This window comes from Phyllostomus discolor, chromosome 1 (assembly GCF_004126475.2).
Source record: "Phyllostomus discolor isolate MPI-MPIP mPhyDis1 chromosome 1, mPhyDis1.pri.v3, whole genome shotgun sequence".
NCBI lineage: Eukaryota > Metazoa > Chordata > Mammalia > Chiroptera > Phyllostomidae > Phyllostomus > Phyllostomus discolor.
Genome location: NC_040903.2, coordinates 218,007,915 through 218,031,838, shown reverse-complemented (window position 1 = coordinate 218,031,838; position 23,924 = coordinate 218,007,915). Strand labels below are relative to the sequence as shown.

At 71.8% G+C, this 23,924-nt stretch overlaps 2 protein-coding genes and 1 long non-coding RNA gene across 3 annotated transcripts; 1 reads left to right on the top strand and 2 right to left on the bottom strand.

Moving 5' to 3' along the window:
* Positions 1 to 412: 412 nt before the first annotated feature.
* On the bottom strand, positions 413 to 19,653 carry CEP170B (centrosomal protein 170B). Its single transcript, XM_028506926.2, is given in 24 exon segments — positions 413 to 2,059; positions 2,204 to 2,255; positions 2,418 to 2,511; positions 2,880 to 2,968; positions 3,113 to 3,202; positions 3,204 to 3,257; positions 3,446 to 3,596; positions 3,994 to 4,231; positions 5,330 to 5,716; positions 5,719 to 5,960; positions 5,962 to 6,197; positions 6,199 to 6,468; positions 6,471 to 6,988; positions 7,129 to 7,219; positions 7,671 to 7,802; positions 7,925 to 8,682; positions 8,887 to 9,354; positions 9,513 to 9,617; positions 10,689 to 10,824; positions 11,765 to 11,823; positions 12,507 to 12,585; positions 13,711 to 13,800; positions 16,817 to 16,947; positions 19,522 to 19,653. Coding segments are annotated over 23 exon segments (4,680 nt in total). The 5' UTR covers positions 16,922 to 16,947; positions 19,522 to 19,653; the 3' UTR covers positions 413 to 1,823.
* Positions 19,654 to 19,898: 245 nt separating this feature from the next.
* On the bottom strand, positions 19,899 to 21,249 carry LOC118497955 (translation initiation factor IF-2-like). Its single transcript, XM_036014254.1, has 2 exons — positions 21,063 to 21,249; positions 19,899 to 20,765 (listed from the first exon to the last, which is right to left on the bottom strand). The coding sequence occupies exons 1-2, from the start codon at positions 21,231 to 21,233 to the stop codon at positions 19,917 to 19,919; spliced, it is 1,020 nt and encodes a 339-aa protein (XP_035870147.1). The 5' UTR covers positions 21,234 to 21,249; the 3' UTR covers positions 19,899 to 19,916.
* Positions 20,040 to 21,850, top strand: LOC118497958. Its single transcript, XR_004900477.1, has 2 exons — positions 20,040 to 20,164; positions 20,637 to 21,850. It is a non-coding gene; the product is annotated as an uncharacterized LOC118497958 (long non-coding RNA).
* The last annotated feature ends 2,074 nt before the right edge of the window (positions 21,851 to 23,924 follow it).

The following is a 23,924-nucleotide window of genomic DNA, read 5'->3' as shown; positions in this document are numbered from 1 at the left end:
GAAGGGGGGCCGTGACTGGCCTGGGGAGGGAGGACGCAGGCTGTAGGCACCGGGTGGGGAGATGTCGGCACTGTGGGTGGTCACAGCCCCCTCCGCGGCCACCCAGGGGGAGGAGCTGGCCGGGCACAGAGCCCAGGACTCTTCAGCACAGCCTGCCTCTCAGCGGTGCTCTTGGAGGGTGCGGCCTGAACGGCAGGAATAAGATAACTTTTCCAGGAGCAAACATCTGGGAATTCCACTTAGCTTTCTCACCTAGGCCGCCACCTGGTGGTCACATCTGTGCACTGCAGCGCCCCCGGCCTCGGGGGTCAAAACCGAGTTCCCGGGCCAGGAAAGGCGGCCCCCTTGGATTACAACCCCCACACTGGCCAAACCTCACGAGCGAGAAACAAGGCCAAGGCGCCACCGCCAGGATGTTGCCACGTGATAGAATGATTTATTAGAACAAGTTCCATGACAAATCATATAAAATAACCATTTTCTCGAAGACACCGACAGGCCACCTGAGGACAAGCACAGAGGAGCCTCCGCGGAGCCAGACAAATAAGTTACTGATCCCGGCCCGGGGCTGCGGAGGGGCACAGGCTGATGGAGAGATCCGCGGTGCAGCGGCCCCGGGGGCGGGGGGAGGGCTGTGGAGGGAGGAGGCTCCGCGGGCAGAGCTGTGATTGGCGCTGGGGCAGTGGGGCGGGGCGCGCGGGCGGGGCCAGGGCTAGCACCGCCTCCAAGTGGCTGCCACTCACACAGGTAAACATCCGCGGGCAGGGGCTGCGCCTGGACGCCAATGTAAACAGAGCCTGCCCCCGGCCGCGGGACGCGGGCCGTCCTGCAGCGACACACAGACACCAGGCGCGTGTGCAGCGGCCACCTCTGCTGAGGGGTTCGCCCCGCCCCGCCCACGGCTCTTTGGCTTAGAGGCTCCAGAAACTCGGGCCCCCGGGAGGGGCCGCCTGGCGCGTTCCCGCTGACAGAATCCTGAGAAATGACACACTGCTTCTGGGGCCCGTCCCCACCCCCACCCATGGGCGGGGGCGCCTGTAGATGCCCCGTCCGCCCAGAGTCCGGGACAGGGCGGTGTGTCCCTGGGGAGCCTTCGGGAGCCGGGTTGCAGCCACTGTGGTCTGGCGTGCACCTCCACCTGGCCCAGAGCTACTGGAAGCCAAGTGCAGGGCCCAGCATGGTCTCCGGACAGGCCTTGCACACCACACAGATGTGCCCCAGCCAGCAGTGAGCAGGCCCGGGGCACAGCCGGCCCCACCCCCCTGCAGCAGCAGCCCGCACGCTGGGCGGGTTTGCAGGCGTGTTGGCACCGAAGGCTCCAGGTGCCGGTCCCCGCCCTGCCCACGCCCTGGAGTCAGGGCGTCAAGCTTGCCCAGCCCCGTTTGGCACTCAGTGACCCCACGGGCAGCCCCCGCCTCCGCCTGGCCAGCCAGCACACGGGCACGGGACAGGCAAGCACGCGCCCCGGCCCACAGGGCAGGGAGGCTGCTGAGACGGAACAGGCGACTCTTCTTCCCTTGAAAGCTAAAGACGAAAGTGACAGCGATGCAGAGGGTGTGGGGACAGACCCGGGGCACAGCCCTTGGCAGTGGCCACAACAGAAGCTGGGCCAGGGGGCCGGTGGGGCGGGGGCTGGGCAATCCCGGAGGGTGCCGGCTGGGAGCCGAGAGGGGGCCTGGGGGCAGCACCCGCCGTGGGTTATGGCACGTGTGGGGGTCTTCGTGGTGAACCGGCCGCCGCCGAAGGGGTGCAGGCAGCGGGAGGGGCGAGTGGGAGGCACCCACCAGCGGCCCGTACACAGGGGCCGCCCCCCCTCCTGCCCCCTAGATCAAGAACCTCTCAGAGTCCGGGAGGAAGTCGGGCAGGAAGGAGGGGTCCGGGAGGCTGGGGGACCCGCAGGTGGCCCTCTGCGGGAAGCTCCTCAGGGACAGGGCTGAGGGCGGTGAGGACGGGCTCTGGACGGCCAGCCGGCCTTTCCCGGGCTGGGCATTGCCAGCAGAGCCCCTGTTCGCGGTCAGCAGGTCCAGGTTCCCACTGGGGTCCACGATGGCGTTGATGACTGCAGGGTGAAGCGGAGCGTGAGGTGTCAGGTGGTGGGGAGGGCCTGGCCCCACCCCCACACTCCCAGGCTCTCCCACAGGGCCCCCAACCCCCAGCCCCAGGCCTTAGCACCCGTGGGCCCCGGGGCATGGGCCCTACCCACCTTCTAGCTGCTTCTGCACGCGCCTCAGTTCCTTCAGGATGGAGCTGATCTCCTGGAAGCCACGGGGAGGAGTCTGGTGGCGCCGAGGGACCCGGCCCCCGAGGGGCCCCCTCTCCCTGGGGCTCGGGCCCACGCTCCCACCCCTCCCTGCAGCCGAGTGGGCTGGGGGGTCCGGGCCGGGCAGCGCCTGCCTGCCCCCGCCGGCCAGCCTCACCTTGTTGGAAGTCTTCAGGATGGGCACCTCGTTCTCGGCGTTGATCCTGGCTTCCAGGTCCTCCCACGTGCGCCCTGAGTTCTGGAAGAGGATCCTGCCGGGGGGGTGCAGGGGGAGCAGGCGGAAGACGGTGATGTGGAGCCAAGCCCCCCCACCCCAGACCACCCCTGCTAGGCCCCAGGGGAGCCTGCGGCTCGGGCAGGACCGAGGCTGGTCCCGTCCGGTTATGGGCAGGGCTGGGAAGGACTGAGGGGAGGGAGTGGGGGTGGGGTGGGGGCTCTGGCTCCCCTGGGCACACGTGTGCACACATGTCCTCGGACACTGGGCCTTGGAGGACCCCAGCCCTGCCCGGTCCTGGCTCCCTCGCAGGCGCTCCTGTCTGTCTGCGGGGAGCCCCCGCCCCTCCCCTTCCGACCGGGCCCCCAGAGCTAGGCAGCACTTCGGGGTGGGGGGGGCGCTCACTTCATCTTCTCGGCAAGGTGCTCCGTGTCCTCCCGGATGGCCTGGGACAGCCGGGACACGGGGTTCAGCATCAGGTTGTCGAAGATCACCTGCGAGGGCCGGGCATCAGCACAGGGCCCGGGGGTCCCCACCCAGCCTGCTCCCTCGGCCTGCCTGCACCCCCCACCCCCCGCACCCACAGGGACCCCTGTGTGCGCAGCCGGGTCTGGGGGAGGGGGTGGGAGTGCGCCTGCCTCCTCGCGGCTCCGTGGCCTCGTCTTGTTGGCCAGGGCGTCCTCCCGGCGGTCGTTCATGTTCTGGTCCAGGTCTCGGGGGCTCGGGGCAGCCGGGCGGCACCTTCTGGAAGTGGAGGCTCGCCTCGGGGATGCGCTGCACCAGCTGTGTGGCGCGGGGGCAGGTGCGTCAGCCCAGGGCAGGGCGGGGGGGGGCATGTCTGACAGAAGGCAGGGACTGTGGAGCCTCCCCCCGCACTGGGACAGCAGGTGGACAGAGCGGACGCCAGGCCCGTCGGCTCGGGGTCCCTGCAGGCCCTGACCCCCGGCAGAGGCGGGGCCCGGCTGGCTCACCTCCTCGCGGGCAGAGATGGTGGAGGCCGGCAGGTTGTTGAGGGATGGGCTGCGCACGGGCCCCGGGGAGACCGGGGCGACCCCGTCCCCGGCCACGTCGTGGATCTCCCGGGCCAGGATGGCCACGTCCTTCACCAGCGTCTGGCTCAGCCTGTGGCGGGTGGGCGGGGAGGCCGGTGCTGTGGGTGCCTCCCAGCCGGGGGCAAGGGGCAGGGGCCAGGCACACGCCCCTCCTCCCGCCCCCAGGAGGCAGCCCCTGCTCTGCCAGCAGGGAAACTGAGGCCGGGTCGGGATCGCGCAGAGCGAAAGGTGGGACGACCCAGCAAGGCCAGGTTCCTCCCGACGGCGTACGGCGGCCAGGGTGGGCTCAGCCCCCAGGGCCAGCCTGGCTCCCTCCCCCCGCCAGGGGCAACACATGTTTCCCCGACCGGCCCCCAGGCCACCGGGAAGAGGGCAGAGCCCCAGCCTGGCCCTGCCCTCCCCATGGGTGCCCGGCCCGGCCCAGGGCCCCAGCGGGCGGAGCGCCCCCCCCCCCCCCCGGGGCTCACCTGGCGATCTCCGCGATCTCCACCGTCTGCACGATGAGGCCGTAGGGGTCCGGCTCCGCCTCCCCCTCGTCGTCCGTGTCCCGGCACCGGGACCGGGCCCGGACGGAGCTGCCCGCCCGCGGGGTCTGCGTGGCCGCCGAGGCGCGGGGGCGCCCGTGTCTGGGGGAGCCGAGGTGGGGGCCGCACTCCTCCTCGGAGGTGGACGTGCAGTCGGAGCCCTGCTGCCGGCGGCGCGTGCCTGCGGGGGGGCAGTGGGGGGGGCACGGTCCAGCAGCCAGAACAGAGCCCAGCGGCGCTCAGCTCCCCGAGGCGGCCCCCCGGGGCCCTCCAGACAGAGCCCCGGGCTGCAGGGCGGCCATACGGCCACGGGCACCCCAGCGCCCAGGGGCTCCTGGCTCAAGCGCCAGCAACAGCCAAGCCCTGGGGTCCGCCAGGCCACCCCCGAGGCCCGAGCAGGGCTGGGAGGCCCGGGGTCTCCGCGGGCCGGGGCCACATCATGTCCACCAGGAGGGGACCGGTGTCTTGGCAGCAGGACAGCGGTGCCCAGCCCCGAATGGGGGGACCTCCCCACGTGGGTGGGCGTCACTACGGGGAGGCCGAGTGGGGCCTGAGCTGTGGGCAGGGCCTGAGTTCACCCCTCACGGCGCCTGCCCGGTCTCCACACCTGACTCCTGGCCCGGCCCTGCACCCCCCACGGTGGCTGGGACAAAGGGGGGACGGGGGCAGCACTCCTGAGGGGCAGCTGTGGTCCTCAGCTGCCGACCACCCCTCTTCCCAGGAGCCCCTTGGCTCAGCACTCGCCTCAGAACGAGGCTGCCGAGCTGGGAGCAGTGTGGGGGTGGAGGGGGGTCAGTGCCCAGCAGGGTGAGCCAGCTGAGTGGATACAAGTGTCCGGCCACCCTGGGCAGGAGGCCAGCTACAGTGGCCACCACAGCCCGCCCCTCCCTGCTGCATGTGTGGGCTGCAAGTGACTCACACAGGGGGTTGGGGGACGGACAGAGCTGGCCCCCGGCCACAGGAGCAGGCTCACAGGATGGAGCTGCAACCCACAGTGGGCAGGCAGGCGGGCAGGGCCCTCAGGTTCTCCGGCCCCCCGGATGCAAAGCCTGCACGCACGCCTCACATCCCGTCGGGGTCCCAGCCTCAAGTCCAGACTCCGGGGACAGGCGGCAGGCCCACCCGGGGGGCGGGGGGAGCCCCCAGCACTGGGAGACAGTCGGGTCCTCCTGCCCTCCCGCTAGGACAGCCTGGGGACCCCGGGGACTGCGGCCCGCCCACGGCCCACCCCACGACCCCTGAACCTGCAGACCCACTGCCTGCCCGCTCCTGCACTCACTGGGTGAGGAGTACCGGGCGCTGCCCGGGCGGGCCCTGCTGAAGGGCTGGCGGGGGGCCGTGGCTGGGGTGGGGGTCTTCCGGGCGGCGGCCTGAGCCTCGGCCCTGCTGGGCTTGCGGCTGGCGCAGGACCACTCGACGCCGCGGCCGGAGGAGCTGGGGCGGGCGGGCGCGGCCTCGGAGTCGCCGGGCCCAGTGAAGGAGCCGGCCCGCTTCCGGGGCATGGCCAGGATGTCCAGGCGCGACAGCTTCTTGGCCTGCTCGGCCGCCGGCCGCCCCCCCGACTCGGGGTTCACCAGGGGCGCCCGCTCGCCGTCCACCGCCTCCGTGTCCGAGGCGTCCCCGAGCCGGGCCCGCCGCAGCCGGGAGGCCCGCGTGGGCCGGGGGTGGACAGGCTGTTGGAGCGGGTCAGCGCCTGCTGCACCCTCTGGGCGCTGGCCGACACGCGGCCCTGCTCCTCCCGGGCGGCTGGGGACGGCGGGGGCCCCGAGGGTTTCCGGCGAGACCCCAGCCGCCCCATCCCGGGGGCCGAGTGGCCCTCGTGGTCAGAGGCGGCCGTGTCGGCGCCGGGCGGGTGGACAAGCCCGGAGCCCCGCTCCTCGTCAGGCCAGTCCAGGGAGCCCTGGCCACGGCCTCGCAGCCAGGCGCCGTGCGGGCTCGCCCCGGCCCACGTCCGCCACCGGGTGGCGCTGCTTTTCTGAGAGCCGCTCCCGGGGGCCTCCCAGGGCCGCGCCCCCCAGGTCCTGCACCGCGGCCAGGGACGGTGGCGTCTCCCTCTGCAGCCCAGCGAGCTGGGAGCTCACCGGGCTGGCCCCGTTCTTGCCACTGAGCAGGCTGACGGTGCTGGCGCTGTCCATGTCCGAGTCCCCAGGACAGGGAGTCCTCCGGCGGACCCGGGGCCTCGGCGGCAGACGGGGAGAGCAGGCGCGCCTCCAGGGCCGCCAGGGCCGTCTCGGTCTCCTTCAGGATCAGCTGGGTGTCCTGGGGCTGCAGGGCAGCCCGCGAGGCCCGGGCCGCAGCCAGGTCCCGCAGTAGGGGGTGGCTGGAGATGTTGGGGAGCTGCCCGGGGGCGGGGGGGCCGCCGGCCGGCTCCTTGGTGAAGCTCTCCTGCCGGATGAAGGCGCCGGCCTCCTTGGCCTGGGCGGGGCCCTCGGCTCCGGGGACGGCCGTGTCTGCGGCTGGACGGCCCTCCTGCCGCTGGTGCCCGCGGGGACGCTGTCCCTCAGTGAGGGGCCGGGCTGGGCCGCGGGCCCTGGGCCGTCCACCTCCCGCGGAGCTGTGGGCATCCTCCGGGGAAAGGCGGCCTCCCCGCTCTGGTCCCCGGTGAGGACAGGCGCGGGGGCCGGCTCCCCAGCGTCCCTGGATGAGCGCCGGCCCCTCAGCCACACCAGTCCCTCCGGGGGGCCCCTGCCGGGCTCCGGGCCTCGCCCCCCATCAGACCCGCTGGCGTCGCTGAGGCTGTCAGGCTCCAAGTCCTCCTGGGTCAAGAGGTGGCTGGCCAGCTCGCCGTCCGGCTCCGGGGGCCCAGGCCCGCTCCTCCTGGCGGCCTCGGGGCCGGCGGGGCCGTCGGTCCGGTCGCTGGGCAGCTGCGGGAGCAGCCGCCGCTGGCGTGCAGGCAGGGCGCCCTCGAGGTCCCCGGGCCTGTGCCCGGGGCCGTCCTCTGTGAAGACAAGGGCAGCCCCGTGGGAGCAGCCGCCAGCCCACAGGCGCAGGAGGCTGACCCTGCCCCAGGTGTGGCTGCCTTACTGGGGGGCACCAGCCCACTACCCTGCCCGAGGTCTGCAGCCGGAGGCCACTCACCTGCCAGGCCCGGGTCTGAGTAGCTGTCGGCCAGACTCGCCCAGCGGGACGCCCACTTCTGGCCTCCAGGGGAGCCCGGCACTGGGAGGCCCTGCAGGGAGGAGGCAGGAGGGGGCGTCACAGGAAGCCCGCCCCGCAGCCGTCCCGCACACGCCAGCGCTAGGCCTGCTGCCTGCTCCCCGCACCGGCGGCCAGGAGGCCCTGGGCCTCCTGGGGCTTATGGGGCCCAGTGAGGGGTCTGTCTGAACCTGAGCCTGGTTCCGTGGCTCTGGGGTGGGCAGCAGTGGCTCGGCCCTGCGTTGCCCAAGGGCAGCACACACCCTGGTGTCCAGCGTGGCTCAGGGCCTCGGGGCCTGCCGGGCCCTCCACGCACGGCCAGCCGCCTGTGTGCGGCCCGGCCTCGTGCTGGGTTGGAGCCCAGCTGCAGGCAGAAGCAGGGCCTCTGGGTGCGAGCGGAGGGGCCCCCGCCCCCCCCCCCCCCCCGTGATGGGCCAGGGGTGGGGGAGGGGGGCGCCGGTGCACGCTTCGCGGGGACAGTGCACCTGCAGCTCCGCCTGGGCCGCCACGCCCAGGGCCCGGGAGGCAGACGGCTCCTCTCTGTCCCCTCCGATGACCGGGCGGAACACGGCCGAGGACGCCCTGGACAGCTCGGGGGACTCGAACACGCCGAACACCTGCAGGGAGGGGGGAGGGGGGGGCCGGCCGCGGGTCAGAGCGTGGCCCACTGGGACACGCCCGCCCCCGGCCCCCACCCCCCTCCCCGTCCCCGGCCCCCGGGCGGGCGGGCGGGCGGCACCTCGTCGATCATCCGGCGGGCCTCCTCCACCTCCCGGTCCTGCGCCTCCGTCTCGATGGTGTAGGTGCCCGCGTCGCTCAGGCTGTCGTCCTCCTCCTGCCGGCGGGCCTTGCTCAGCTGCGGGTCGGCAGGCGGTGCCGGCGGGGGCGGCGGCGAGGGGGCCGCGGGGCTGGGCCCGCGGGGCGTCAGGGGGGCGGGCATGGCGGGGGGCGCCCTCTCGGGGCCGGGCCGGGCGGCCGGGGCGCCCTCCCGCAGGCACTGGGCCACGAACTCCTGCGCCAGGCGGGAGCGGCGGCCCACGCTGCCGAAGGGGCGGGCGGCGGCCCGGGCGGGGGGCGAGGGGCCGCCCTGCCGCTCCTCCGTCTTCTCCCGCTTCAGCGAGCTGGCCCGCTGCGGCCCCGCGCCGCTGCCCGCCCCCCGGGCCGGGGCGCCCGAGCGGTCCCTGTCCCTGTCGGCCGGCCCGGGGCCCCGGCGCCGGTCCGCCTTGGCGTCCCCGGGCGGCGCGTGCGTGAAGGACTGGGAGCGCCGCTTGCGCGGCGTGTCCTCGTCGAAGAACTCGATGACGAAGGCCTGCTGGTTGTGAAGCAGGTCCTGGGGGTCCCGCTTGATCTGCCTCTGCAGCCGCACCTGCTCCCCGTTCTCCGCGGGGCCCCCGGGGGGCGTGGGCGCCGCCGCCGTGGCCGCCGTGGCTGCCACCGCCGCCGCCTTGGCCACGGGGTTCTCCGAGTCACTCTGCGTGCCGTCCTCGTGCCTGTGGCCTGGGGGTGGGGGCCGAGGCTCGTCAGGCCGAGGGGGGCCGACACACACAGCCACGGCTGTCGCGCGAGCTGGGGGACACAGCCTCAGTGCGCAAGGAGCCCAGCACGCAGGCCTGAGACGGGCACCAGCAGCAGCAGCCCCGCAGGGGGCAGTAAACTGGAAAACCGCGCCGACAGGGTCCGGGGTTCGCTGGGGGCACTCGCCTCTCAGGGTGCGGGTGTGGACCGGCAGGTCGCTCTTGGTGCTGTGGCGGTCGTCCCCGGGGCCCGGCCGGCGCAGCAGGCTGGGGTCGTTGTGCACCAGCCAGTCGGCCACCTTGGTCTCCGCGGAGACCACCTCCACGGGCGTGGGCTTGCCCGGGGGCTGCCACTGGCGCAGGGAGAACTTGGTGACGTGGTCCTTGATCTTCACCTTGCCGGGGCTGCCGTCGTCAAACTCGATGGTGAAGGAGGCGTGGCTCTGCACCACAGGCGCCGCCCCGCCCCGCCCCACGTCCCTGGTGGGCGCCTCGGGGGCCGGCGCTTCGGGGGGCCGTGGGGCCTCCTTCGTGGGGATCTCGAAGTAGCTGGGCTCCCGGCGGAAGGGGAAGCCCTGGGGCTCTGGGGGGGCCCGGAAGCTGGCCGTCACCCCTGGGAGGTCCCCGTCCTGCGGCGCCAGCTCCTTGGGCCGCTCTGCAGGGTGGGGGGCACAGGTCCTTAGGTGGGGGCGAGGAGCAGCACCCTCCCCCACACCTCGGCTGGGACTGTCCGCCCAGTGCAGGCAGCTCCAGGCCCTGCTGCCCCCCCCCCCCCGGGGGTCTGGGGCTCTGCCGGCCAGCCTCAGGGCCTACCTGGGCACGTCCCCTCCTGGTGCCGGTCCTCGGGCGGGGTGCCCCCGTCGTCCTCGCCCCACCAGGAGGGCTGCCCGTACAGGGGTGTGCGGTAGGCCGCCGTCTCTGTGGGGGGAGCATGGGGCTCCAGGTCGCCATGGCCCCAACCCAGGCAGCAGGGGAGGCCCAGAGCAGGGGGAGACTGGGGTCTGGGGGGGGCCCGGCGTCAGCGCCCAGGACCCGGCCAGCCACCCGCGGCTCTGAGTTGTGTGCGCACGGGTGACTCAGACTTCCCCCCCCCCCGCCCCGGGGGCCTCCCTGTGGGGTAGCTGCTGGCGGGAGGCTGGTCCTTAGGGAGCACCGTCCTCAGCGCCCACCCTCGGGCGGACGGTGCCTTTAGGCCCGGCCCAGGGCCTCTGCCTCCGGAGCCTGCCTGACGGTGAGCCCCCAGCCAGAGCCCCCTCTCTCCACGGCTCTGCCAGGGTTCAGGCCACTCACGGCCGACCCTGGAGGCTGAGAACCACCTGTCTGACTGGACCACACTGGATGCAAGGGTGCAGGTGTGCACAGGCCTGTGTGCCTACAGAGCTGTGGGGACTGGGGTGTACACAGGCGGGTGCGTGTGCATGGGAGCAGGAATGCAGGCACACTGGGTTGGCATGTCTGCCGGGTGCAGGTGCGTGGGGGGATGGGTGTGTCTGCAGGGTGCAGGTGTGTGTGGGGGTGGGGTGTCTGCAGGGTGCAGGTGTGTGTGTGGGGGGATGGGTGTGTCTGCAGGGTGCAGGTGCGTGGGGGGATGGGTGTGTCTGCAGGGTGCAGGTGTGTGGGGGGATGGGTGTGTCTGCAGGGTGCAGGTGTGTGTATGGGGTATGTCTTCAGGGTGCAGGTGTGTGTGGGGGTGGGCGTGTCTGCAGGGTGCAGGTGTGGGGGTGTGTCTCCAGGGTGCAGGTATGTGGGGGTGGGTGTGTCTGCAGGGTGCAGGTGTGGGGGGTGGGCGTGTCTGCAGGGTGGGCGTGTGCATGGCTCCCGAGCTGGTATATCGGCCGGCTGTTCAGTGGCTACTAGGGAGTGTGAGACGAGGAGGCTGAGGGGGAGCAGAGGGTCGTGTGGGGCTAAAGGCCTGCCCCCGGGGGAGGGGAATCGAGGGGGCCCGTGGGAGGCGTGTGAACCCCCAGCCCCGTGGAAGAGCCACGGTACCTGCTCCCGGCCTCCGGTCCCGCTCTGGCCTGGGGCTCGAGGACTCGCAGTAAGGCGGGGGCTCCGGCAGCGCCTCGACCCTTTTGGGGGCTGCGCCCCTGACGCTCACCTGCAGCTGGCTGGTGTACTTCTCGTGCTGCGGGTGGCGGGCGGGAGTGAGGGGCCGCCAGCCACCTGGGAGGACACCCCCGCCCAGGGCGGGCAGCCTGAGACCCAAACCAGGGGGGATCCTCAGGACCACAGAGCCCTGGGGAGGGAGCTGGGGCTTGCTGGGCTGGGGAGGAGGAGCAGGCGGCAGCAGAAAGAAGGGAGGGGCTACCCCCAGGCCCATCCGAGCCGGGCAGGACGGGCCCAGGGCAGGGGGTCAGTGGCTCAGGGCTGCGCGGGGGGCTCAGTGGGCCGTCTGAGCAGATTGTGGGTGCGTATGTTCATGTGCACCCATGTGTGTGCACGAGAGTCTCTGCATGTACACACGTGTGTGCATGTCTGTGCTAGCCAGGGCCCCATTTCGCCAAGCTCTGCAGCCGCCTCACACCGGCTGCGCCCCTTGCGGGCCCTGTGCTGCCTGAGGCTCGTTCGGAAAAGGAGCCGAGGCCGGTCTCCCTCCCCCACGCGGGGGCTTCTGGGTACAACTCTGGACAGCGTCCCCCAAGTGTGCGCTCCGTGGTGCCCCACCTGCGGCTGCCCCCACCTGGGACTCTCAAGCCAGACTGCCAGCCTCAAACACCCCCTCCTGCCTGTTCCTGGCCACCCACCCACGGTGGCCTGATCAGGGTCCTCCAGGTACGGAAGCCGCAGGGTGCGGCCTGCTGGGCTCTGACCACGCCCACTGGCCACACCCACCGCAGTGGCCACACCCACCGCAGTGGCTGCACTAGCCTGGGGGGAATGGCGGCCTCCCCACCTGCCAGACCGGGAGATCCCGAAGAGCAGGCCGGGCCGGCTCAGGCAGCACAGCCAGGCCAAGGCTGCCAGAGGCCCGGGAGCGCGGGCCAGGGCGGGAGGGCTGTGGGGCGCGGGGACACACGGCGGCCCTCTGGCGGGGGCTCGCTTGCGGGGCGGGCGCGGGCACTGACCCTGAGCGCCTCCTCCGGGACGCGGTGCTGCACGCGCTCCAGCACGTACATGTTGGGATGTGCCGGCGCGTTAAGGAGAGCAGGGTGGTGGGTGGCTAGCGCAGGGGACACAAGGGTCCCTCCCAGGCAAGGAGGGTCCTGGGGGGACATGACAAGGACGGTGCGGTCCCCCAAGTGTGGACGCCTGCGTGCACAGCCGCCTGCGTGCTGGTCAAGTGTCCTCACTGCCCCTGCCGGGTGGGGGGTGGGGGGCAGAGTCCCTCCAGGTCTCTGCATGTACACACCTGGGGCTCAGGGCGCCCCCCCCCCCCCCACCACTCAGCCCAGGGCATGGCAGGCAGGCCAAACAGAGCTCCAGAGGCCATGCCACAGCCACCCAGCCATCCCAGACCACACACCAGCCCTGGCCACCCAAGACCCCGGGGTGGGGAGGCCCCAGCCAGCCTGCCAGCTCGCATGCGGCTGAGGACAGCACGCTCTCCTGTCGGGCACTCGGCCCCAGCTGCCCAGGGCGGGGGGGGCCTCCCGGGACTCCGGGTCCTAGGGGGGCTCGCTTGTTCCCAGGCCGAGTGGCTCAGGCCAGCGGGCGGACTGCTGCAGGGCCTGGAGTTGGGGTTCGTCCTTGCCGCCCCCCAACCCCCCGTGACCGCCACGGCCCCAGCTGCTCCCGGCCAGGGCGGGGGCGACGGTGGCCTTGGGGGCGGAGGGAGGGGGCGGAGGGAGGGGGCGGAGGAAAGGATATCGTAGCCGAAGCGGACGACGTCGTGGAGCTTCAGCGTGACGTACTTCTGGTCCGGGATGCGCACCTCGTTCACGAAGGTCTGCGGAGGGGCGGGCGGGCTCAGTCCCCCAGCCCGGCGCGCGTGCACCCCGCCTCGCGTGCACCCCGCCTCGCGCCCGGAAGGGGCGGGTGCGGCTGAAGGACCGGGGCGGGGTGCAAGGGCCAGCCTCACCCAGTGCCCAGGGACTGAGGGAGCCCCTCGCGCAGAAAGGCCTTGGACAGCGTTGTGAAGGAGACCCTTTCTCCTGCCCACAGGCGCCCACGCTGGCCCCACGCAGCCCCCCAGGCCCAGGGCGGGGGCAGCTACGGGGCGCCCTGCCCCGCCGGCGTGAGCCTGGGGTTGGATGGGTGGGCAGCGGCCCCGGCCGTGTGGGCGTCACAGGCCTCCGAGAAGCCTGCCCCCTTGGGTTCGGGGTGAGGAGCCCCGGGCCCTGCTGCAGCCCCTTAGTCGGGCGGCCGGTGCCAGCCTCCTCGCAGCCCACCTGGAGGGTGGAGGGTGGAGGGTGGAGGGGGAAGGGCTCCGGGGCAGACCCCCAGGGCAGCTGTGGAGGCAGGGCCAGACCGAGGCTCCCACGGGACCCCAGCTCAGGGTGGTACCGGGGGGATGCGAAGGGCCCCCCTTGGATCCAACAAAAGTGCATGGAGGCCAGTGGCCTTGTCTCCTTACTGAAACCGAAGCCAGCGCAGCACAGACCTCGGACCCTGGGCCCTGCAGAGCCCCTGCCTGCCCCGTCCTCCCTGCCCCGTGCCCACCCGGACCCCGGGCTCCTGCGCTTGACCCCAACCCAGCACCAGCAGCCGGAGCCTTCCTCCTGGTCCCCTCCCTGCCCCACCACCCCAACTCATAGAAGAGGCCACACCCCGCCCCCCAGGAAAGGGTGCCCCCACCCAGCCCGGCATCTCGGGAGCCCCGTTTCCCAGCCTGCACCTGGTGTCAGTGCCCCCTGGCCCGCCTGAGGGGCCGGCCCCTCCCCACCAGAGAGCAGCCCCTCCCCGAGGGAGCTCTGTCCAGCGGCGGCCCTCCCGGGGGGGGGGCCTGAGGTCTCCGCCCTGGAGGTGGTGCAGGCCCCAGAGGGGCCAGGCGGGCCACAGCTGAGGCGTGTGGTCTTGGAGAGGGTGGGGCCGGCACAGAGGGAGAGGCGTGGGGAGAGGTGGGCGCACTCACCCCATTCAGGCTGCCCAGGTCCTTCACCCAGTGCTCGTCCCGGTCCCGGTCGTAGTTGATGACAGCGTGCTGCTTGTCCACGCTGCGAGACTGAGGGGGGGGCAGGCGCTGCTCAGGTGGCCTTCCCAGGAGGGGGTGCCCCTGCAGGAGCCCCCACTGCCCCCCCAGAATACCAACACCACCCCAAGTGGAGGCTGTAAGCTCCTACACACACGCGCACACCTGCAAGGGGGGGGGTTGTGTCCCGCAGAGCGTGGCCAGGCTGACCCGGCCGCAGGGGTTTGCCCAGATGCCCGGGCCAGGGCCCCTCCCATCCCAGTGGCTGCTCCCGCTGGGCTGTGGGAGGGGCTGGGAACTCACTGGGCACCTGCGAGCCATGTCCACGCCCCAGGGCAGGTGGGGCCGCCAGGCAGGCCGGTCGGGCAGCCCAGTGGAGGATCACAGGGCCAGGGTGTGGGGCCCGGGAGAGGCCTCCCCGCCTCCCGGCCCGCCCAGCCAGCCCCACGGGGGCCCACGTGGCCTCCCCAAGTGATGGGCACGTGCCCACCCGTGTGGGTGGTGTGTCTCAGACCCTACCAGCTCTACACTTCCACACAGGACTCACACACACCCCGAGCACGCCTGCCACCCCGCTCCCACGCATACACGCCCTGTGAGCGCTGCTGACACTGCCCCGGCCACCCATCCCCCAGGACCCCACCCAGGGACAGCTACCACCTCCCACACAGGGACAAGCTGGAGGGCCACAGCTAAGCCACCCCAGCCTCCACTACCAGGGCCTGGGGACAGAGGCAGGGGGACAGGGTGCTGGGGTAACTTCCCCGCGCCCAGGCACTGCCAGGCCTCACCCAGCCAAGAGGCTGGTGGTCTCAGCAGGGAGCTGCCTGCCCCCAGGCCATGCCACCCAGCTGGAGCCCCGGTGTCTGGGGTGGCAACCTCGTCCCGGGGCCACAGGCCCGGGCCCAGCCCAGGAGACACCCAGCCCTCCCCCCTCCCCGGCACACACAGGAATGGGGAGGGGGCAGTGCACTCGCTCCCCAGGGCCTGGGACGCACGCCCCACCCAAGTCCCGGGGCACCGCAGCCCGAGGCCCAGTTCTCCCAGGTGTGTGCCCGGACCCGCCCCGCCTGGGTGGCCGGCCGCCCCTCAGAGACACGTCTCTCATCCGCTCCACCTGCCCAGCCCCTGGGGCGCTGCCCTGCAAGGGCCAGTTTCCGGGGAGGCCCAGCACCCTCCCAAGGTCACCCAGCCACGCAGGGGTGCTGGGCCCGCCCTGGAGAGCCCAGCAGGCTGGGCCTGAGCTCCGCCCCTGCACTGCAACCGGTTCTGGATTCGGGGTCCCCCGGGGTGGTGGCTCGACCTGCAGTGCTGGCGCCGCAGAGGAAAGCCTGGGGGAGGCCCGAGGAGGGAGAGAGGCGGGTGCAGGGCCCCCACGGCACCCTGCCAGGGACCCTGGGCAGGGAGCAGGGTGACCCAGAGAGCAGAGCACCGTCTGTGGGCCGGCCGGGCCCCCAGGACACAGAGCCCACCTGCTGGCCTCCCAAGGCAGCGGGTCGGTGGCCCCGAGTCCCATGGCCCCGTCCCCCAGGCCTCACCTCTGCCCCCGTCCCGAATCCCCGGTCTAAGTCGGCGTCCACGGCCGGGCAGCTCCTGCCCCTGGACGCCAAGTGCCGCCTCCTCCTCCGCAGGACTCCTCGTTCCGTCCCTCTGCCGGCCGGTCGCCGGGTGCTCGCCTCCCCCAGGACCCGGCCCTCGTGACCCTCCCACTGGCCTTGGCCTGGGCCTCCCCACCCAGCGCGTCTGTGGCCCTGCACCCTCCCACCCCCACCACCCCCGGCCTCGGTCCCCGGCCAGCAGGGCAGGGCGAGAGCTTCCCTGGACCCAGCCTCAGGGTGGAGTTGACCAGAACCAGCACCTCTCAGGATGGCCGGGGACCCATGGGTGACACGCACCCAGCCTCGCAGGGAGGGCCTGCGGCACCGGAAGAGGACCAGCTGCGAAAACACGCTCCCAACACGTGGGGTTGTTGTTTTTTTTTTAAAGGTCTGTCTGTACTCACTTTAAAACGGAAAAAAGATGTGCTTCCAAAATCCTGGCCCGCCGCCCTCCGTGGGGAGAGCCCCGCCCGGGCCGTGGTGGCCGGCGGCCGTCAGAGCCCAGGGCCCGGTACACCCTCCTGCCAGCTCAGCCAGCCCAGCCACTGGCTGGCCGTGGGGCGCGCCGGGTCCCGGGCAGCATGGCTTCCAGGCAGGGCGTGAGCGGGCAGGGGCCGAGAGGACGCCCTGCCACACATGCACTGTGGCACACGCACACCCGTGTGCAACCACACGTGCGCTGTGTCACACACATGTGTGCACCGGTGTGTGTGTGTGCACATGTGCACACCCAGTGTGTCTACATGCCCTGCACGTGCAGACCTGTGTGTTTGGAGCCGGCAGTGGGGAGGGCGGCAGCAGGGGCCCCCAAGGCCCCTGTACCCGACGTGCCCGCACCCAGGGCCCCGACAGGCCCGCCAGGGCTGCAGGAAGCCCCTTCAGGCCACTAGGACCGCAGAGAGAGGGGCGTCCAGGCAAGGGTGCACCCCACAGCGTCAGCCCCTGCCCCCCGCCCTGCCCACCCTGCTCCCAAACAGTTAGACCCGTGAACCCCATGGAGGCAGACCCTGGACTCCAAAACCTGGACCAGAGAGAAAGCCCTGATTGCCAAGGGCCTCGTGCCCGGCTGACTGCCAGGCATCAGCCTCTCGTGCCTGAGACCCCCCACCCCCCGCACCTCGAGGAGGCACCAGCTCCTGGGCTGGCCCAACAGCCGGAGCCGTCCCTGTGGCTCCCTCCAGAGGCCCGGCCCAGGGGGCGCCCCCACACAGCAAGGACGTGGGCAGGTCCCCTCTCCAACACCTTTACAGGTACCCCCCCCCCCCGTGCCTTGAGAACCTGCCAGAAGCCCGAGCACCTGGAGCACCCCCTGGGGCTGGCACACGCCCACCCGAGGCCGCAGAGCCCCCTGTGGGCCCTGGTGGCCGTGTGGCCTCCTCAGCTGGTGTCTAGCCGCAAACGGGTGGTCCCGGCCCCGCCCCACCCTCTCGGCCCTGAGGCGCCGCGCTCACCTGCAGCATGAGCTCACACTCATCGCGCCCCACGAAGATGAGCTCCCGCGGCAGCCGGTGGCGGGTGCCGCTGCTGCTCACCAGGAACCAGGAGGTGACGCTCATCTTGGCGCTGGGGAGGCCCGGCAGGCCTGGGGGAGAAGGGGCGGTCAGAGTGCTGCCCGCCCCCCACACCCAGCCCAGGCCCCGCCCCCTGAGGTCCCCCCACCCCTCCGCAGCATCTTCCGGAAACACTGGGCTCCAGCTGCACCCGGCCACCCACCCGTCTCCCCCCCAAGTGTGTCTGTCCCACGAGGGCCCTCCCCGGCTCAGGTGCCCAGGTCCCCCCAGCGCCAGGTGCCCCCACAGCCCTTCTCTCTCGTGGGTACAGGGTGGGTGGAGTCTGTGGGGCCAGGGACCACAGGGCCTGCACCTGCCTGCGTCCCCTGGCGGGGGCAGCTCCCACAGCCAGGGTCCCCGCAGGGCCAGGCCCACGGCACCACACCCACCCCGGACTCACACTCGAAGCCAGAGGCTCTGCTGCCCCAGCTGGACAGTCCGGGACAGACCTGGGCACCGGGGCTGGCGGGCGGCTGGAGACAGGTGTCCCTGGCCCACCCATACGCCCCCACAGAGAGGAGACTGGACGTTGCCCTGTGGCCGCTGTGACTGTCCTGCCGAGGCCCCCAGGCCAGGGCGGCAGCAGCAGCCACAGCCTCCAGCGGCCTCTCCAGTGCCCAGGAGGGAATCGGCGCTTTGGTGCCCGAGGCCCGGGGGGCTCCAGCGAAGAAGGACCTGAGGGCCCAGGTGGTCGGGACAGCAGGGGCCGCAGGGTGACCCCTTGAGCGGCCACCTGAACCCGGACAAGAGCCGGCGTCACCTGAGACCAGGCCCTGGGGCAGCGCCGGCCACGCACCATCACTGTGCACTTGTGACGGCGGCTAAGCTGCATCACCACCACCCAGCACCGGTGCACGGGCTCCGGACTCCTGGACATGCCCGGGCCAAGTGCCTGTGCACACGGCTGTGCACACGGCCCCACACGCGCCCCGGTACCTCCCACGGGGGTCCCGGCCGCTCTCCTCCGCACAAACACGCACAGGGCACACGCAGTGACATGAACGCACACGCACAGGGCACACGCACACGCAGTTCCGTGAACTGCGCCCCGGGTCTCCCCTCAGAGGATGAGGAGGAGGAGGAGGAGTGACAGGGACGGGGCCCCTTCGAGGGGGTGGTGGGGAAGGCCGGGATCTGAGCCGTGTGGAGCGGGCAGAGGGGGGGGTGTGAATGTGGTGGGGGCGCTCCTAGCAAAGGGGGCAGCCCGGCTGGACGCCAGGCCCTGCAGCCCTGGGAGCCCGTGGCTGGCCCCAGAGCCAGAGGGGTGTCCCTGGAGGCCCAGTCTGAGGGCAGGACCCCTGGGAACCCGCGAGACCGGCCCTGGGGTCCCACATCCTGACCGACTCTGAGGGCAGAGCAGGCGGAGCTCAGGCAGGAGACTCCCTGAGAGCTGAGCCAGCGGCCAGGGGAGCGGCAGGAGGAGGCCCCAGGTAGGGGTCTCCCCAGGCCCACCCACCTGCGAGGGCCCACGTGACCATGCATGCCCTCAGGTCATCTGGGGCAGGTGAGGGGGGGGAGAGGGAGACGACTCCACCCAGAAGGTGGCAGCTCTGCCTGGTCAGAGTCCCTTCCCCCTGGGCCCCCGCCCTTCCTCAGGTCCACTCCGGGTCTGACCCTGGAGACGGAGGGGCAGGCCCTTCCACGCCCCTGCGGCCCTCAGGGCCTCCACGGCCCCTCAGCAGGGGCCACAGGGCTCCCTCCTGGGAAGCCGCCACCCACCGCTGTGTTTTCCCCGCGTCCAGCCCCAGCCCCCTCCCCCAACACCCGCCCCCAGCCCCGTCCAGCCCCGACTCCCAGTCAGGGCCCGCACTGGCTATCACCTGCGGCAGCTCCCGACAGGCGCAGGCAGGGAGACCCCACCCAAAGCCTCAGGCAAAGGGCCAGACCCCTGGAGCCCGGTCACGCGGCCCGAAAGCCAGGGCGCCCTGCCACGACCGGCCGGTCCTGAAAGGCCGAGGCCTGGGAGCCAGAGGCTCCCTGACAGCCGGCCGCGGGCCCGGGGCTGGGCAGCCATCGTTGCTAGGAGGGAGAATAATCAACACCCCAGACTCGTCCCTTCGCCCCCCAGCTGCGAGAACCACCCGCCGGGAGGTGGGAGCCGGCTCTGGAAGCCGCGGGATTGGGAAAGGGAAGGGATGGGAGCCGGGGCCGGAACGGAGGCCGGGGACAGCGGGGACGGCGGCGGCGGCGCAGGGAATCGGGAGACTGGGAGGAAGAGGAGGGACCCGGAGGGAGGGACCGCGGGAGCCGAGAGACCAGGCCGGGAGGCGGCCGGAGCCAGCGGGGCCGGAGGGGGAGGGAGCGCGCCTGCCCCTGAATCAGCGCTCGCCGGGCGGCCTCGGCCGCGCCGGAGCCGGGCCCGCGCCCCCTCCCAGGCCGCGTTGATGCGCGCCCCGCGGCCCCGCCCAGCCTGGCGCGGACCTGGGCCGCCTCCGCGGCGCGGGGCTCGGCCTGCCCAGGTACGCCGGTCGCCCGCCACCCCGGGCCTTTGTCCGGCCGGGCAGGGACCGCGCTCCCCGCCCAGGCCCCCTGCCCGCGCGGCCCCGCAGGCGCACAGGTGCGGGCGACGGAGGCCCGGCTGCCGCGGGCGAGGACGGGCGTCTTACCTGCGCCTCAGCCCGGGCCCTCCCGTCCGGCCGGCGAGCGCTGGGCCGGGCCGCCGCCTAGGACCTGCCCGGCGCGGCCCGCACGCGCGCGGAGCCCCGGCCGAGCCCGGGGCAGAGCGGCGGCCTCCCGCCGCGGGTCCCTGACGTCTGCGGGCTCCCGCCCGTCCGCCCCGCCCTCGCGGTCGGCCCCGCCCCCGGTCTGGCCCCGCCCCCGGAAATTCAGGTTAGGGCGGGCCGGGCGCCAGGTGAGCGCGGCCTCCGCCCCCGGCGCCGCAGCCGGCCCCTCTCTCCCGCCCGCAGACCTGCCTGCGCCCGCCGGTTCCTTGGCTGGAACCCGCCCCCGCGCGCCGGAGGGACCCCTGGTGTCCAGCGGCCCCGCGTCGTGCCCCTGGCCCCTAACCTTTGGTGCCGCCGGCCAAAGGAGGGTGGAGAGGAAAGGAGGCCGGACCCCTGGGGCTGCCCCGCCCGGACCCTTCCTCCCGCGCCACCCCCCACCCTCGGCCCGGGCGTCCCAGGCTGGACTGGGGGTTCGGAGCTGGGATTCTAGGGCGATGACATGGTCCTACCTTCGCGTCGCCGGTGGGCCCGACCCTGTCGAGGGGCGCGGTTGGTTGGGGTCCCGCAGGTGCTCGGCGTTCCCGGGGTGAGTCCTCCAGGCAGGCGCGGGGAGGGGGTGACCGCTGGGGGCGGGACGGCGTGGGAGACGCCCGGCCAAGGGACGCCCCGCCGGTGGGGAAGGCCTGGTGGAGGCGCGGGGTTGAGCGGCAAGGGTGGAGGGCCGGGGGCGCGGTGCGAGGGGCGCTGGCCCGGGAGACCGGACGGCAGTCTCCGCCCTGCCCTGCGCCCGGCCGGCCGCGGAGTCCCCGCCACACTGCACGATCCGCCGGGCGTCCCCGGCCGTGCCCTGAGACCAGGCCCTGGCCCGGGGCGAGCACCCTGGAGTGGGGATACCCACCTGCAGTGGCCACCTGGAGGCTGGGAGAGGGCCTGCAGCGCGCCAGGCAGTGGGCGGGACTGGTGGCGGGAACCCCGAGCGCTGGGGGCGCAGGGGTGGAGGTGGCGGGCCGGGGAGGGGCCTGTACCAGGTGATCAAGGAGTGTGGACTTCATTCCGAGGACTGTGTGGCGCCTCAGGAGAGCTCGGAGCCGGCCGAGGCCTGCTCGGGGCCTAGTCGGAGAGAGCTCTGGGAGCGCCGGTCCCGGGGAAGCGCCAGGAGTCCAGCCAGAGGTCCTGAGCTGTGATGGGAGAGGCCAGGACAGGGAAGGGGGCCGGATTGGGTATTCCGGGCTGGGTATTGCTGGATCGCTCCCCAGGCCCAAGGACAGCGTCAGTGGTCCCGAGCCCCACCCTCCACCCTCACGGCTTTCCGGTGAGTGTGGCGTCTGGCCCAGAAGCTGGGGATTGCCGGCTCCCCCCGTCCAGCCCCCCACCCTGCACAGGCCCCATCCTCCGCCTTCTCAGGAGTTCCACCACCTGCTGGCTTCTCTGACCCCTTACCCACGTCTAAAAAAGTCCTTCTTTCTCTTTGCGTCTTTCACCAGCCAGGACCCAGCTTTCCTCCCAGGTGAGGGAGGGGTGAGGATGGTACCCAGTGGCCACCTGGACCCCCTGCTGTCAGTGGGGGACAGGCAAGCAGGTGTGCAGGGGTCAGGGGTCCCGAGCTTGCCCCGGAGGGATGGAGAGACCCGAGGACATTCAGTGAGCCGCCCCATAGCATTTGGGAGTTTGGCGCAGAGCTAGGGGAGCAGGTATGGGTGGTACTTGGAGCCATGTGGGGGACAGGGGGGTAGACAGAGCCGGAAACCTGCAGGGGAGGCCAAGGAGGGCTGGGGCTGCCCTCCTCCCCCAACTGACCCACATGCCGAATGCAGCCCAATAAAGAAGGTACGGGGGGGGGGGGGTTATAACCACGTGAACCAGGCCTAAAGTCAAGCAGGAAAATAATGGTTCGAGAATAAATAGTGCCGTACATCTTAAAACTGATGCAAAGTGATACTGGGTGTGAGCTGTAATTGAAAAAACAAAAAGAACGAACAGGCTGAAAGGACTTGGGTAGACAGGTATCCAGGGAAGACTCGCAGACACCGAGCAGCACGTGGAAGCAGGCCCCACCTCCTTCGTCGGCAGCGAGACGCCCACCGAGGCCGCAGCGGGAGACCCCTCGGACCCCCAGGACGGCGGCTGTCAGGAAACGCAGGACAGCCGCGCTGGCGTGCCCTGCAGAAAAGGGAGCCTGGGCCCTGCTGGGGGGATGGAAATGGTGCGGCCACTGCGGAGAGCAGTATGGAGCTTCTTCAAAAACACAAAATAGAACTCCCGTGAGGTCCAGACCCTCACTTCCGAGTATTTATCCCGAAGACTGAAAGCAGGCGCGTGGAGGGTAGTTGCACACCCACATTCGCGGTGGCGGCAGTGTTCCCAGCGGCCGCCAGATGGCAGCAGCGCGGCCGCGCGGGATGACCGGTCCGCACGGAGCCACGGGCCGGCCCGGGCAGCCTGAACAGGGGCTCTGCTGACCCGCGAGCCGACAGCGATCGCGGCCGAATGAGCGCCGCGTGGGCACGGCCCTGGGCTTGCACACACCCGGCTCACTACCTACGCGCGCCCACGCCTGCGCTGTCCCGTCGCAGCAGCGGCCTCCGCGCGCCGAGCCTGGGCCTCGTTTCTTGTCTGCCGTGGTTCAGGGTAAACGAGGAAGCCATGCGAACCGGGACGAGCTTTGCTGTATTCTTCAGGGGACACAGGAGGTGGCCAGGGGTCCCCGTGCAGAATGTGGTGGAGACTCCGGAGAGAGCCCAGCAGGTCCTGTGGGCCTGAGGCCAAGGGCACCAGGTTTTGGGGGCTGGACAGGAGCCTGGGGTTTGGGGGTGTGGGTGCAGATGCCGCAGCCCAGGGGATGAGAAGAGAAAAGCCCGGTGTGGGGAGCGGAGGCATCCCCCACCCACCACCCCATCCCCCCCAAGGGCCCTGCAGTCCTTTGAAGCCCTGGACTCAGCAGGTCCAGGCCGGCTGGAGCTGGAACCACTTGCAGGATGTCAGCCCGCATTCCCTCCGGCCTCCTCGTGGCCCCCGCCCCACTACCCAGGGCTTGGGCCAGCGTCTCCATGAGCAGGGCAGCCCCGTCCCCCCAGGGCTGGGCTGTGGGACTCCAGCCGCCCCTGTGCCTCCAGAGGTCTGCATTTTGTCACCGGTTTCGCTCAGCACATTAATAGCTCCGGCCACAGCCGCGCCCCGGGACCCGGCCTTTGCTGCTCAAGGAGGGGAAGCCCCGTGCTGGCAGATGACACGCATGTGACACAAAGGTGACAGACACAGACCCAGCAGGTCCCAAGAGTCAGGCCCAGGGGCCAGTCCTTCCCTTTTCCCTTCCCAGGGCTCCACCCAGCCTTGCAGAAGCCAGAGGTCCACTGCAGCCGGGGCGGGGGCGGGGCCCTAAGGGCACCTCAGCTGTGCGGGGCCGACTTCCCGAGGCAGGTCTAGGCCGAGGTTGCGGGCTGGGCCCCCGGGCGGGCACCCGCGAGTAGCACCCTGTGGTGCACCCATGGGTGGAACAGCACACGGCTGTCCCTCCCTCTCAAAAATCAATCAATAAAAATTTTTTAAATAAAGATTATTTTTTAAAAACCGTACAACTCTAAGAGCTAGATTGAAAAGCAGCTGCTTAAAGGGTCCCAAGGGGCGGAGGCAGCCGGGACGCGGGGCTGGTGCCGCGCACAAGGGGCCCCGCTGCCCGGAGCCCGCACTCGGCTCTGCTCCTTGGGAGAACGTGCCGGCGTGCGCGGTGCTGGGCCGGGGGGCTCTCATGGGCCTGGGGAACAGGAGCGGGTGTCAAAGGCGCCCGCCCACCCGTCTGAGCTCTGGCCACCTCTCAGCGGTTTGGGGAGAGGGTGAGAGGCCCGGCAGAGAGTGGCGGCTGAGAGGCTGAGGGCACGTAGCTCTCCGTTGGCAGCTGGGGCTCTGGCGCCGAGGAGAAGGGCGGGGAAGTGGCCCAGGCTCTGGGTGGGGGCCCTGGGGGGACCTGCACCGCAGCCGACCGGAGGCGAGCCTGCCCCCAGCCTGCACTGCTTCCGCGAGCCAGGCCCCACGCTCCGCCGGCACGGCCAGGCCGGCCTGGAGACGGAAACCACGACGGAGAGAGAAACTCGAGAGCAAGGTCAAAGCAGCACACTCACAGGTGACCCCAATACTGGGGCTGTCAGAGGTCAAAGCAGCACACTCACAGGTGACCCCGATATCGGGGCTGTCAGAGGTCAAAGCAGCACACTCACAGGTGACCCCAATACTGGGGCTGTCAGACGTGGGTTTTCAAATAATTAGAACTAAACACGCCACAAGTAAAGGACAACTTGGGGGGTTTTACCAGAGGCCTAGAGCTTATGGAAAAAAAAAAAAAGCCCAGTCCA